The 16,176-nt window shown below is 34.2% G+C and overlaps 1 protein-coding gene across 1 annotated transcript; it reads right to left on the bottom strand.

Annotated features, from left to right (window-relative positions):
- Window positions 1-8,403: 8,403 nt before the first annotated feature.
- Window positions 8,404-10,767, bottom strand: LOC137732278 (transcription factor MYB14-like). The gene is made up of 3 exons (XM_068471583.1): window positions 10,586-10,767; window positions 10,014-10,143; window positions 8,404-9,263 (listed from the first exon to the last, which is right to left on the bottom strand). Exons 1-3 carry the CDS (start codon window positions 10,716-10,718, stop codon window positions 8,726-8,728), a joined length of 801 nt encoding a protein of 266 aa, XP_068327684.1. The 5' UTR covers window positions 10,719-10,767; the 3' UTR covers window positions 8,404-8,725.
- Window positions 10,768-16,176: the final 5,409 nt, after the last annotated feature.

Raw genomic sequence — 16,176 nt, 5'->3', positions numbered from 1 at the left:
GTGTAAGCTAATTGGAAATTCAGAGTCTTTTCTTCGCTCATCCAATTACTCTAGGGTTTATGGACTACTTGTAGGCATCAAACTTTCAAGAAATGTCTCCCACTAGGTTGGAAGAGTTAAATTACCCCTACACCACCTTAAAATAGTGTGACATTACACAAAATTTCCAAAATTCATTTCCAAGTGATTGGAATCCTAGTCGTAATTTCTTGGTTTTCCAAGAAGAGTATAATAGACTCTATTCTTTTGATATACATGTGAAACAGTTGTTAAACCAAGGCTTTCCCACAATGTACATTTAAAGAATAATTGCCTTGAGTAGTAGGAAAAAACAATAAATTTTTCAGAAAAACATGTGGAGCATCTACTTAATGCTCTCAACTAAAATAAAATTGTAAGTGTAGTGAATTAGCACACTAATTCGAGCTAGATTTGAATAGCACTCTCTTGAGGCTTCTTCAAAACTTACTAAAATTTCAATGTCTGGTTAATCACTTAGTGATTCGGTCAAGTAATGACGTATCTCAAACCACTTTGATCAACTAGCATTCAATAATATATTTAAAGAGAAAGTTACAATCAATATAAGTTGAGGAATAATGTGGAACAATAATTCCATAACCTAACACTTGTCTTAAAATTATAATGTATTTTTAACTTCTGAAATGTTGGCACATTGAAAAGGATAAAATATTCCAAAAAATATTGCTCAATCATGAAATGTTGAAGAAATATTCTAAGCCCAAATTAAGGAATGCGAACGCATCCGCAATCTCCTACATTTCCCACGGGGATCAATTGCTTAGTACTTTAAGGAATAGAATTAGGTAACCAAGTTACCTTATCTTCATTTGGATTCTCACCACATATGCCAAAATTGCTTCGAATACAACTAAAAAAGAAGTATGAGCAAAATGTGCACCATGTGCATACTTCATTAAGTAGAGAGTTAATATTCAAGATCATGATACTTCGTTAAGTAGAGAGTTAATATTGAAGATCATGATAGATTCACTCAACCAATGTGAAGATTCACTCAATCAATGTGAGTGAGATGTCTCTCTCTTCAACATTAGTAGCATCAACGATGTTTGAGGATTTTATCTTTCTCTTTCTCATCTTCTTGAATTGGACTACTTTGAGCATGCCTCCTAGGGAACTTCCTTAACTTTCGAGCTAATTCCTGAAGAGAATTCTCATTTAGATTCTCGGTTCTTTTAAAGATCAAAGTGTGCATCTAATTCCTAGGAGCATAAGAAACATTCAATAAGTGGGCCTCCGTAAGTGCGGCCAGGTCGATATCTTGGCAATACTGTGTCTTTGAAAATTAACCGTCTTTGACACCCAAGATGTCTCCATAAAGATCCTTGACACCACATCAAGTAAGAAGATTGACCACTTGGTAAACCCCAGTCAAATATCTAATTTTGGGCCCAACGAAATCATGTGGGATAAAGATCCTAAATATGGATCGTTTTCTTAAATGACATGCTCAACAAGCCCAATTAACAACATCCAATTATTCACAAACAAATATGAAGTAATCAATTTAAATATTCAACTAAAGAATATTCCTTTCTAATTTAAAATGCCCAATAACATGAGTAAACTAGATCGATATAATCTCCTTGACATTCCTAGAATTCGGGCAAACTGTGGATAATTATTTAATTTTGGTGATTTTAACTTAAAAGAAAAGGATAATATAATAATAACAAAAACGTTTCCTTAATTTTAGTAAATAAAAAACATGTCCAATACCAAAACTAAATATACACCTACATAAGTCAGGGAACCATGATGATTCACTAGCCAGCAGTGCCCCAAAAATATGTCCCACGTGCTGCCGAAAGCTGCGGTGCAAATTATTATTTTTATTTATTACACACTCCACCCCACGTGCCTCAGGTGGTGCATGACCTACATGTGCTACCTTGTGGTGGTCCACTTCCATCCTAGTGACCTTCATTAGATAAAACTCCGTGAGATAAATCCAATCGTGTACCTAACATCCTCGAAATCTTAGCGGTACATGTGTACTCACCCATGCCGAGAGTGGAAGAGATGAACCACTGTTCATCTTCTTCCTCCATGAAATCTAGAAATTTCCAGATTTCATATTCTCACAAGGCATGTTCACAAAGGCCATAAATTTGTAAATATGCCTCCGTTTTATGTGTATCATATGTCGTTAGAAAGCTAAGATTGCAATCTACAATTAAGTATTCTTGGGAGAATCCCCAAAAAAAAAAAAAAAAAAAAAACCCTCTAAACACATGCAAAAAGGCTCGCAAAAACTCGTTTTTCATGCTAATCCGAAACTAGGGTTTCAATTATCTCTCCAACCACTTCGTTTTTCTTTACCAAATTGTAAACATAGTCTCATATGAACGAAAATTCAAAAGCAAGCAACTATGGTTTTTCAACCTTCCTAACATGGCATATACATTAATACATCGTGTAACCGTGCGAGGAGTGTGTGAGTGACTTTGATACGACAATTAGAAGAACATCAATAAGGTAGAGGGACGTTTATACCTCTTGTGCGGAAGCTTGGATGTCGACACGTTCCTACGAACACAAACAAAGACCTTGAACCCCCTTGCATGTCTAGAAGCTCGAAGGTCTACAGTATGTCGAGTTGGCCCTTTGGTTTTTGCCTCCAAGACCTAGGGCTGAGGTGATTGCCCTAGAGACCCAACTAGAATATATGAACTATGTAAAACCTTGGTGTTTTTGTGTTGTGTTTGTTTCTTCACTAAAGCCTCCTTATATAGTGGTTAGGTAGGATGAAGAATGATCAATTAGCCCAAGAAAATCCTAATGAATATCATTGATTTTTCATCAAATTATCACCTAGATAATTAGGAAGTTTAATATCTTCATGTGGGTGGAATATTCTTTAATTTATCTTTTCTGATAAATCCTACATATGTCAACAAGATACATAATTATTAATCCATTTAAATGACCTCAGTTTCAATTTAGGAAGGTTGACACGATTTTGACATGAACAACATTATACTTAACCCAGTTTCGTGTTGTTTGTGAGTTCTGTTGTCGTTACTAGTCCAAAAATTATGATGACGTTCCTTTTGAGTAACTTTGGGCCTTCAATGTGTACCATAATCCGAGTCAGTTAACTGGGCTTCATAAGGAAGAACCAAGTAATAGGACAGCAGACTTATTGAATATAAACACCTAAAATTAGCCTATTGAGTGGTTTAGCTCCAATTTAAAGGTGCACCATAAAATTGAGTTGATCAAGGCCTTTCACGGTAGTTTGATTTCTATAGCACAATTATAACAGTGGTGTAAGTTTAATAGGGGTAAGTTTTGTCAATACTATTTAACCATTCTCTTTTCTTCTTTAAAATGTGGGTCATTTATGGTATAGAAATCAAATCACTCTCACGAAGTCAGATTTTTCAGCCCACAGAAATGAGACTAAATTTTCCACTAGTCTGGAAGATCGAAGTACACCATTTAATGGATGTTTCATAAGTGTAATGTATCCTGTGAAGACTGCTTATATCTACCATAACTTTTTAAGGATCCTCACTCAAATCCATCACCAAATTTGATGCTCGATCACTAGTTGTCTATTGAGAGCAAAAGAAAAATAGAAAATAACTGTGGAGCAAGCGTGATTGTTGCAAGAATAGTTATTCCTAAAACCGTGATGTCACACTTTTCGACTTTTTTTTGTCATTGTTTTTAATTAGTTACGTCAATAACAATCACGTTTACTACTCTATGGTAGTTGCCACTTTTTCTTGTAGCGGGGGCAAAGAATTCAACAGTCAACAGCTGATAACTCACGTTCAAAACCAAAACAAGTGTCGTTCTAGTTCGTCTGGACAGTCGACATCATACAGGCTAGATATATTGTACCACAAATTATAGAGCGACTAAACCTCGTCCCCTAGTTAAAGCTGACCTTCTCATTATTGTTCATGCATGGAAGACTGGACTGAATATCTTGTACAGTTTCTGTAGTGCGTACAGAGAGAAAAGCAGCAAGCAAAGACTAACAGATATTTGTGGATGACTGGAAATTCATCGGTGATTAACTTTTCCAAAAAGAAGATTCACTCATGACTACTTAGTAAGAAAGGCAACTAAGCGGATATTTTGGTCCTACTATTTAATCAGTACCGTAGACAAAGACTATAACTTTATAAGTCGTTAGCTCCTTTATTACTTTTTTTTAAGTACACATACTTTTACATTAACAGGTAAAGGAACGAGTTAAATCTTACGATGACCTAACAATAATATGATTTAAATTCACATTTGACGAGAATCGATAATGAAATGCTAAGTGACATCCCCTTTATTATTACCCACTCCTACTTTAACAAGTACATCATTGATGAAATGCTTTTAAATGACTGAAAGTGTTTTTAGAGAAAATGTTTTTTTTTTTTTTTGGTTCAAAAAGCTTCAAGTGATTTTTCAGGATTAATTTTTTTTTTTTACTAATAATTGGTTTTAAAAACATTTTTTTTTCTAAAAGCGTTTTAAATCATTTAAAATTAGAGTAAGATTCTTTCCGTTCCAATTCTCATACTCTTCCCTCCCCTCTTCTCACACTTTGCTTTCTTTCTTATTGTATTTAAAAAAATAATATAAAATATTAATGTAAGTTAATCGTAACCGTTCAAGTAGAAGGAGAAGAAAGAAAAAAGAGATTAGAAAAGAAGAAAATCCTGCTCCTTTAAAATCACTTCCCAAACATAATGCATCTTGGAAATAAAGACTGCGATACACTCTTTTTCCCCTCAACTTTCAACAATTCAGAGTCTATATGTAATTGTTAATCCAAAAATGAATGATTACTTTATTTAGGAAGCTATTCTTTAGATTTGATTTGATTTTGTATTAGGTTATTTTTGGTATTTTGCGAATTAAGGTTTTTAAAGTATTCATCTTTACTTTTATATATAAAGTTAAGGGTTCAATGAACAGTGTTTTTTGGTGTCATAAGCTTCATAAAAAAGAATTGAACAAAAATGTCCCTCAAACCAAAAACTTCAAAAGCAACCCAAAATAATGCATCAAATGTGGCAGGGTATTTTCGTTATTTTAATAGTGTTTTTTTAATAATTAAAATTTTTCATACATTTTTTTTTTAAAATAATTAGTATCTCATAATTGATTAGCAATAATGTGATTCAATCAGTTGTTCATTAAATATTATTTTTTCTATTTTAAACACGTTTAAAAAAAGTCTTTCGTACGCGGATAATAATGTGATTAAATTAGTTGTCAAATGACACACCCCGACCGAGATCAGGGCATACTGGCCGTCACGTGGAAGTAACGTAACCATGTGCACAATGCGGAAGCTAAATAAAAACCAGTTATACACAACGTGAGAACAAAGTTCAGAGCTCGAAGACCTAATGCAGTCCGGGAGAAAATAACGCTACAAAAACACACCCAAAGGTGGTCCTACACTGGTAATAATCTGTCAGATATGCCGGGGAAATCCTCTGGGAAGCCACCAAAAGTGCTAGCCAACTAGAACCTGGAGGGGCGCAAAACAAAAAGTGTGAGTGGGCAAAAACAAAGCTTTTCAAAAACCATTTCATAAACAAGATTCTAACCCCTCGCCGTAAAACCTGTATACTTCCCAGAAAAATAGAGTATACATATATATATATATATATATATATATATAAGTCATGTCAGAAATATGCCATGCCAAAAACCTCGAAGTAAAATGCAAGTGCTCAGGTAATGTCAAAGCAATGTCATGTAATCTGTCAGCCGGAGTCACCTAACGTGACCTGTACGGCTGAATCTAGAGCTCAAATCTCCATCTCACTAACTATACCTGCACACGAGTCGGAACCACCTAAAGTGGTCTGTACAACAGGACTGGGTGTAATATAAGTACGCTTAAGTGCTACGATCACGTGAAGGTTGGGCGAATAATCGCGGGTCACCTACGAGTCGAACCCACCTAAAGTGATCTGTATGATAGGACTGTGCACCTAACTTGGATCCAAGATGAGCGTGTGGTGCGGGAGGTGAACATCACGTGAAGGACTGTGCCCAACTCTGGGCGGGAGCACTAACACCGGGGGTGCAGGTTATGAGTTCTCTATGCATCTTAAATCACTACTGAACATAAACGTAAACCATAACTTACCTGGCACTTACCTGTGCGTCCGCAGCGCCAACATACAGATATATATATATATATATATATATATATATATATATATATATGCTACTAATAATGCATAAACAAACGGCAAATATAATGCATGGCATATAAACGAATAAACGTTTTATTTCACTTTCTGGGAAAAGTATAAGTATATAGGTATATACGGAAAACCAAAAGCCCACTCACTGGTATGTAGAAGGGTCGTAACCCCCTTGCCTCGAGTGACCGCGCTCGTCCTCGGGATAGGTCTCACCTATATGCGAAACAACTATAAAAATGTTAATTTTAAAACACATAACCAACCTTATGAAATAACTTCTCATACAATGCTCAAATGGGGTATATGAATACACCAACGTGATCTACTCAACCTCAGGAACATCCCCAAATTTTTAGAAAAATTTTCCACCGCCGCACGCGCCCCCACGCTCCGGCCAAGGCACGTGCCTGCATCCCGGCCTGGGGCGGATCACTTCCCGGGCCGGCATGTGACATCAAATGAATTTTTTTTTAACAAACAATATTATCTACACTAAAGGGGAGAGAATGGGTTTAGCCTCACAATGAGCTAGTAATAATGTGATTCAATCAGCTGTTTATTAAATCTTATTTTCTCTATTCTTAATATAAATTCAATAGAAATCGATTTTATTATGTTGATTCAGCTGCTTTAATTGGTTTATGAGGGGTTTCTTCTAGCATGATCTAAGATTATTCATTTACTGCAAATATTTGACTTTCCTTTTGTCAATTTACGCATATAAAAAGATTTAAAACGTGTAAGTTGCGCGTAACACACCGTAATTCAAAAAATACCTTCTACACGCACGTGAGCTCGTGCATGAAGGCTAATAAATATAATTTGTAGTTTAGTATGAAAGTTAAGTTAGTTAAGATGTAGTCATTGAGTTTACAGCTATCTCGGCAAATTGTTTATTTTTTTTTCTTCATAATAATATTTGTAGTTTATAGTTTATTTGCTCACTCGCGTGCATGAAGGCTAGTAAATATAATTTGTAGTTTAGTATGAAAGTTAAGTCAATTAAGATGTAGTCATTCAGTTTGCAGCTATCTCGGCAAATTGTTTATTTTTTTTTCATAATAATAATAATATTTGTAGTTTATATTTTATTTGCTCGTCCATTTGATACTTTGATTTTCAACTGTAATTTAATAGATCATGGATTGAGAAGTTGTGGAAAATGTGGGCCTTATGACAACATTATTTACCCTCGGAATAGAACTCTCTTTTGGACTATGAAATGGTGACGAAGATATAGAACTTGCTCTGTTTTCCAAATATCAATTTAATATTTATAAACCCACTATAAACAACAAGAAAAAAATAAATTTATGGGCAAAGGCTCGAAAAAATATTCAACTAACTCTTGGACTAATGGTACTTCTTATCTTAATATGGATCAATTGATTTTTTTGCTTTCCTTACACACATTTTGCATAGTGCTAAACCCTTGTTTAGAGATATTTTTTTCTTGAGTTGATTTAGATGCCCAAGTGGAAAGAGCATTCCAAAAAATAGGAGATCCAACAAGAAGAAAACCAGTAGTAGTTTAATATTAATTTTGCTTTGCTACTTATACCTTTGGTTCTTATTCTGTATAAATCACCATTTTTCAGTGGATGAATGCCTGTGTTGAAAAAAATAGGTATGTCAATTTTGGATCGCAAAATTTGTGTACTTATTTGACTTCTTGTTCATACGTTAATTGTCTTGCATATCATCATATTGCGGACATGAGTATCAGCTAGTGGTATCTGAAATCGAAATAGCCTTTTGGTAAACCTCCATTCATCTTTTTATAATTCTGGTGTTGATTTGTTAGAACCATGTTTCCTTTTTCTTTAGACACAATTGCAAGAAGTTTTAACTATGTGTTGTAAGCTTGCATTTTTATTTTTCATTTTTATTAGAACAATTTAATTCTGTTTTTCACTATATATCCTTCTTTAACACGTAATATATGACTGGAGCACTATCAAACAAATTACTGCAAAATCGAATATACATATTAAATATGCATACATTAAAACAATGAATTTTTTATTTCAGAGTAAAAAGGTCCAGCTACATCATTTTCATCATCATCATTATGGTTACACATAAACTTTGAACAAATAAAACCTTCTAAGGAGGATTATATATCACCAAAGTCTCTAAAATATTAAATTATTGTAGCTATATATATATATCTATATATATATATATATATATATATATCTATACAAAGTAACAAAACTGTGCTCCAAGTCAATTCTTTTGTCTCACATTACTCTGTTCTTTATCCACCTCTTTTCTCCTTTTTATATAATGAAAGAGCTAATTAGCTTTAGTTTCTTCGTCAATGCACAAGTGGTAGTCTAACTTTTGGATGTACAAGGACAAACATTTGCCCCCACAATTGAAATTTCTGCCCAACCTAGCATTTGTTAACGGTCAAATTCAAGATAAAAATATTTAAAAACTTTTTCAAACCACCAATATAAAATATCCTCCTAAACTCCAAAGAGAGAAAATAGTAAAACTCAAAATTCTGGTAATTCTGGCGTTCCCCCATGACCAGTTCTAATGAAAAGATCATACCAAAATTCCATGCCATCATCCATGTTTAGACCAAAACTAAAACCAAATTCCTCCGAATCGTTTTTGATGATGGGAAACTCCAATATTGGTTCATCATTTGAGGCCCTTGGAAATTGTAATGGCACGCTGGAATTATCAGTTGAAAGTGCCTCTGACCAGAAGCTGTCATCAATATCGGGGAAGGTTTCCGACAACTCCATGTTTTCGCCCTTGACGACGATTGTGTCCTGATCGGTACTCAATGCAGCTGAGACTTCTGTGACTGAGGAGGAAACATCACTAGAAGATGGTTGTGGATAATTCAAATTTTCAGGTTCATCAGCAAATTGGCTTGTGACATTGGAAGTACTGTTACTACTACTTCTTGTTGGTGATGTTGTTGTAGTATGATCTTTGAGTCTTTTTTTCAAGTGGGTGTGCCATACATTTTTTATTTCGTTATCGGTGCGTCCTGGTAATCTTGCTGCAATTGCTGACCACCTGCAAAATGAAACAAAAGATTAAAATTAAGCATTTGCAAGATAGTTTAACTAACAAGTACGTAATTTTGGGAAAATAGCTACAATAACATGCTTTGATATTTGGTTCGCAGTAATGATTATTTTTAATAATAACAATCATATATCGACGATACAACAATAACGTAATGATAATATAATAATGAAAAGAAAAAAAAAACCCACTGATCTTTTCTGCAATAAAATGTCAAATGTGAAAATATATTTATTTCAGCTAGTTGTCCTAAAATTTTGTGCTTAAATTTGAGTTTTGAGAGTTGTGACTGCATAGTAAGACAATTATTTATCAACTTCATGGTTGCATGTTATTTACAATCAAATTATGTCTAATGTGGTGGCTTCCAAATAGAGAATCTTTTTTGCCAGCTCCCACTTGCTATTCTCTAACAGAAAATCAGTGCCTTTGATTTGCGTGTCCGAGAAACGACCCTGTATTTTATTTTTTGGCTCATAAGCCAGGCTAGAGAGGAGTAGGGTGTGCATATTTGACCTCAGATCTCGAGTAAATGTATAAATGCCCTTCTTCTTTGTAAAAACAAGCCTTAATGAGTTTGATAGAAATTTTCTTATTAATTTGACTATGTTAATCCTCCTTATGATTGATAACTTGATAGTCGGCTGCAGGGTAAAAAGGCTAGATAAACATGCATGTTTTGAAGCTAGCTTAATTACGAAAGTTTCATGAAAATTAAAATTTGATGCTTTTATTTACCTGTTACCCAGCATTTCATGCAACTTAATGATAGCTTCCTCTTCTTCTCTTGTGAAGTTTCCTCTCTTAATATCCGGCCTCAAATAGTTTACCCACCGGAGTCGGCAGCTCTTTCCACATCTCAACAACCCTATTTCAAGAAAAAAAAAAAACAAGTGAAAAAGATGAGTCCAAGGCTCAAAGCAATTATAGCAACGTTGCTATTTAGCAGCTATTGAAGTGTTCTTAATTATTATTGGTAATTTTCCAGTTTTAGTTTTTGTTTAATTAATTCAACATGAAACATGCATAAATGGTGTCTAACATGTTTTAGAAAAACGGTACTCTACACTAAATTCATTTAAATTATGAGGAGCAAAATTCGAAGTTGGGTGCAAAAGAGGAGAATAGACTTCTATAGCTGGCTAACTTAATTCAGGTTTGCAAATGGTATATAACATATATAGAACTGTAAAATTTGTCATCATGCAATGCAAAGATGTGGAATACTATCTTTGATTGGAGAACCGATCTTTGTGGCCTATATATCTTTGGAGAAAGAAAAAAAAACCCAGATGGAAAGTTGTAATTACCAGCTTGCTTTGGCAGGGCACGCCAATTTCCATGGCCATATTTTTGGATGAAGGATGTAAGAATTTGATCTTCTTCAGAGGTCCATGGCCCCTTCTTCAATCCCATCTTCTCACAGCAAGGAGCTCTCCCCATTTCTCTCCTAATTAATTTGGTTGAAAAATGCTAAGAATACAGCAGTACTTGGGTTTGAGAGCTCAATATTTCTGAGGCCTTGGCTGGCTATTTATCTTAAGATCCACAGTACACAAAGGGATGTTTGACTGGACCAAGACAGAAATTAAAAAGAGACTCGCAAGTTCCTCGAAGGAGCTCGTAATCTATCGATTAAAATAATAATTAACCTAATTACTAATTAGCAATTCATTATTATGATTAAGATTTAGAGAGTTGCAGATTACTACATTTTGGCATATAGATACTATTAAAAGTACGGACCAAGGGAAGAGGATTCTCTCTGGATCCACATTGTCGGGATTCTAGGAATCCTCACAGCCTAATCGTTCATTGTATATCGTGCGGTCAATTTTCGTCAAATACTATTTATTTTAATTTTAAATAAAAAAATCAAATAATTTTTTACCATATGATATACAATAAATAACTGAGATATGAGAATTCTTAAGATCTTCACAAAATGAATATGGATGAGATCCAATTCCGGGACTGAGGACGTGCAGCAGACAAAAAATCTTGGCCATGATCTCATAAAATATTAAGGAAAACAAGGGAAACTAGTAGTGTGACGTTGGATGGTTGAAGCAGCCAAAGTAATTCGGGTTTGACACTAACTCTTTCTATGTAGTTTTGCTGAAAATATCAAAGCAATTTTCTATTTTAGTTGAGATATTGAATAGGAAATTGTAAGACCTACGCCAATTTTTAGAGTAAGACTCAAATTTTAGGTTTTAAACGTATCCCAACTTACTTCAATCATTGAGAAAAATATGAGTTTTAACCCAAAACTCATTTCTGGGGCAAATTTAGCCCAGGATTCCCCATGAGTTAGTGGGGCTGGTCCACTATATATGTGTATTTTTTTTAGTTTTATATTTATAAATTCATTGAATCTAACGGTTAAGATCTAATATGATCAAATTCAACAGTAAAAAACAGATCTAACTGTCCAAACTTAAATCCAACAGCGAAAGTAATTAAAAAAAATTTCTTTTATGTGCTTCATATTCTTTCTTAGTATTCCACGAGTTTCATTAGTGTTGGTTTACTGATTTTTCAATATTTATTGGAATCTAAATATTTTTAGGTTAAAATATTTATAAAATTAAATTAGGTTAGTCTACATAAACTTTTTTTAAATTTACTTTAAGAAAAAAATTATCCTAAATTCAATCTTTAATAATCTTGGGCTAAAAATTTAACACAAAAAGGTTGGAAGAGAAAAACTGTTTATGGGTTAAAACCTAAATTTTTTGGGTAAAATTTTTTAAATTTTAACCCAAGGGTTAGATGTCACAGCCTGTCCCGAATTATTTTTATCGATGGTATGAAATGTCTAATTTGCCCTTGGACGTTGAGACGTGTTATGTGTGATATGTTTTTGGTTATGGTCCAATTCCTAATTTTCCTAGACTTTTGGAACTATTTAGGATTTAGGTTTTATTTTCTTTGTTTTGGTTGGCTGCAAACTGAACCACACACACACTCACACACCCAAGCATCACGTTGACTCTCTCTCTCTCTCTCCTTCTCTCGACTTCCATCCATTGTCCGTACAAGTGTACGGTTACTCTTTGAACTCAGCTCTCAAACCACGGATCGACGTCGAGGAGGTTGCTTTTGAGTTCCTTGCAAGCCCAGGAACCTATTGATACTATTATTTAGATGTGAAACCTTTGTTTTCCCGAGAAACCAAGAACCCCAATTTGGAGTACTGTTCATGCACTCGTGATTGTGAAGTTTTCAAGGAGTTTTAAGGTTATAGGGAGCCTTAAAACATCTTCACGAAGCTCGGGGAGTAATTTTGAAGTGATTTGGACGTCGGGAAGCCCATGTTTAGTGAGTTGCAGGTTTGGCAGGAATATCGAAGGTTTTTTAGGCAACTTTCAGTTGGTTTTAGGTCCCCCATGGTGTATGATTATGTTCTTATCATCTTAAGCTTCAATTTGGTTCTAATTTGATGGATTTTGGTTGAGAAATGAAGAAGATATTGAAGTTTTAAAATTTCCCAGTTTCTGGCGATCGCAGCGGTGACTAGCGCCGGACTCCAGCGAACCAAGAAAGAAGGAGGAGAATATTCCGTTGAAGTTGACGGAATATTTTGACGCCTTCAGGTAACTTTAATGGCATATTATGAATTTTAATGGAATATTCCCTAATGCCGTTAGGGAATCGGTTTGGTGTGCCAAGCACGTGCTTGCGCGTGAGCCGCGCGTCTGGCCGTGCCTTGGTCGGCGCGTGGGTGCTCGGAAAATTTTTCTAAAAATATGGGGATGTTCCTGAGGTTGAGTAGGTCATGGTGGTATATTCAAATGCCCCATTTGAGCAATGTATGAAAAGTTATTTCCTAGTTTTGTATATTTGCTTTAAATAACATTTATTCAATCATTTCGCATATAGGTGAGACCTATCCTCAGGACGAGCGCAGTCAATCGAGGCTCGGGGGCTACGACCCTTCCACATACCAGTGAGTGGACTTTTGGTTTTCCATATATACCTATATACTTGAGTTTTTTTCCCAGAAAATCGATTTAAATGAAATTATGTTTGAAATGTCATGCCTAGTGATTTTTGCTTGGACTATGAATTTGTACGATATGTGCATATTGTGATTTAACGTGGTGGACGCTCAGGTGAGCTGTAGATTGTTTATGTGAATTGATGCTTATGTGAGATGTGTTGAGAGCTCGTAAACTTGCACCCTAGTGTTAGTGCTTCTGCCCAGAGTTAGGGCACAGTCATTCACGTGATGTTCACCTTCCGCACCATACGCTCACCTTGGATCCAAGTTAGGTGCACAGTTCTGTCGTACAGACCACTATAGGTTGTTCCGACTCGTAGGTGACCCGCGATTATTCGCACAATCTTCACGTGATCGTAGCATTTGAGCGTATTTATTTACACCCAATCCTGTCGTACAGACCACTTTAGGTGGTTCCGACTCGTGTGCAGGTATATTTGCTGAGATATGGATTTGAGTTGTACAGGTCACGTTAGGTGACTTCGGCTGACATATCATTTGCATTGACCTATATCACCTGGCTTATATATATATATGTGTGTGTGTATATATATATATATATATTTATTCTTTTTTTATGCTGAGATAATTGTCATGGCATATTTGTGAATTTTGCTATTCTGAACATGGTTGCGGTATAGCATGTATTATATTTTCTGGGAAATTATACAAGTTTTACGGTGAGGGGTTAGAACTTTTGAGAAATGAAATGATTTTGAAAAGCTTTGTTTTTGCCCACTCACACTTTCTGTTTTGCGCCCCTCCAGGTTTTAGGTAGAAGTGCTTTGGTGGACCTCGGGGATTTTGACGGTGGTTCTGACAGAACATCATAAATGTAGGATCACCTTCGGGTGTTGTAAAATTCGTATTTGTCTAGTTGGACTGCACTTAGGCTACTTATGCTCTGGTTGTGAATTCACACTTACTTTCGTCTTGCACTTTATCTTTTAGTGCTCTAGTTAGTTTGGTTTTTTTTATTTATTCGCATTTCTTATATTAATATTGCTTTCACACTGTGCACATGGCTACGTCATCCTCACGTGACGGCCAGCACGCCTTTATTTCAGTCGGGGTGTGTCATTAGAGATGGTATGGATTAATAATTTGAAAAGGGTTTTTTTTTAGCCAAAATGGTTTTCGAGATTGACATAACTCCTCATATTGGTCCATAAGATTTAAAATCAATAGAAGTCGTCCATGAATTTGTCCACCATCAATCATTTTGGTCATTCTTAGAACAATCTCCATTAAATACGGATAAGATGACAAAAATATCCTCAATTTTCTCAAATCCTTTTGGCCCATTGTTTATTAAATTGAGAGCATTTTTGTCATTTTATTCTTATTTAATGGAGATTTTCACCAGAATGACTAAAATGGTTGATGGTGGACAAACTCAGGGACGACTTCTATTGATTTCAAATCTCAATAACTGAAGCGAGAAGTTATGCCAATCACAAAGACTATTTAGACTAAAAAACCATTTAAAATAATACTTGCATTAATGCATTAAAGTTGAAAATTTAAAAAACTGGAATAAATCCAATAATTAAAGTTGAAAAATAGAAAACTAGACTAAATCCAACAATAACTCAAATTTTTGAAACTGCGTTAAAGTTCCCCTTCTTTATAATGTGTTGCTATTGTTCTACAAATATTATCTATTTATTAATACTACACTATTTAGTAATGAAATTTGAATAATAACTATTTTGCTCTTTTATAATACGGGAATTTGCAATAACATGTGAAAGATTGACCATCGTATAGGAAAATCTCTTCCATTACACGGACATCATGTCCAGGCTTTAGCATCTCGAACTGAAGCTTGTTATATTACTATTACAGGTTTAGTTGATATTAATAAAATCTTAGGAAAACTAATGAAAAGAGTTTGAAAAGTTTTAATAAAAAATTATATTATAAGTTTTGTTTAATGATTAGTACAAGACCCATATTAAAGTATTCTAACTAAAAATGGCTCAACTATAATAAATTATGATTTCTCGATTTTACCTCTAACTTTTTTAAGTTGAGTTCCAGATTTTTGTTGTTAATGGAGGTCATCTGTTTTACAGACCTTCTTCTTTTTCTTTTGAAACAAAAATATAGATCCTCATGCTATAGTTTGTATTATTTCATTAAAATGTGATCGTCATTATTATTCATAGTGTATTCAAGATACTGTTTTTCAATATTTCTTCATTAGTGGAGTTCATCGTTTGTTTCTCTAGAAAATAAATTTGAGATTTGCATGTTATTCAATAATAACGATAAGTCACTATTTTTGGACTGTAAAAATAAACTGTCTCTAGATTTTAACTAACACTATGTTTGGAATTTAAATCACCGTTTATGGAACCTAAGTTACTTTACTTCTTGAATCTAAGTCACTGTTTCTGGATTCAAATGAAATAAACACATTGTTTCTTAAATGTAAGTTAGAAAAGAAATAGTGAAATTCACTGTATTTGGATTCAAAGAAAATTAAACACCTTGTTTCTTAAATATAATCAACGGATGCATGAAAGAAAAGAAATAGTCAAAGGTTAAAACATAGACTGTTTCTGGAATCTAAGTCACTATTTCTGAAATTTAAGTCACTGTTTCTAGATTTTGGTTCTTTTTTTTCCAGATACAGTGTTTATTTGTGCCAGACTAAACAAACATTGTATCTGATTTTTTTTTTTTTTTTTTGAGAAACAGTATTATGTTTTGGTTTTTTTTAAGACATTTTTTCATCAATTTTTGCCATTAAACTTCTTTGAAATTGTGTTCGGCGGCTTTGTTTTGATGAATGCTTTATTTTTCAACTTTGATTTGAACTTTGATTTGGTTGTTTTTGAAATGGAGGAATTCGATTTGGTTGTTTTTGAAATGGAGGAATTAGATTTG

The sequence above is a fragment of the Pyrus communis genome, chromosome 4 (assembly GCF_963583255.1).
Source record: "Pyrus communis chromosome 4, drPyrComm1.1, whole genome shotgun sequence".
Taxonomy (NCBI): Eukaryota; Viridiplantae; Streptophyta; class Magnoliopsida; order Rosales; family Rosaceae; genus Pyrus; species Pyrus communis.
Note: the sequence above shows the minus strand (reverse complement) of the source record. Positions and strands in the feature narration are given on the sequence as shown.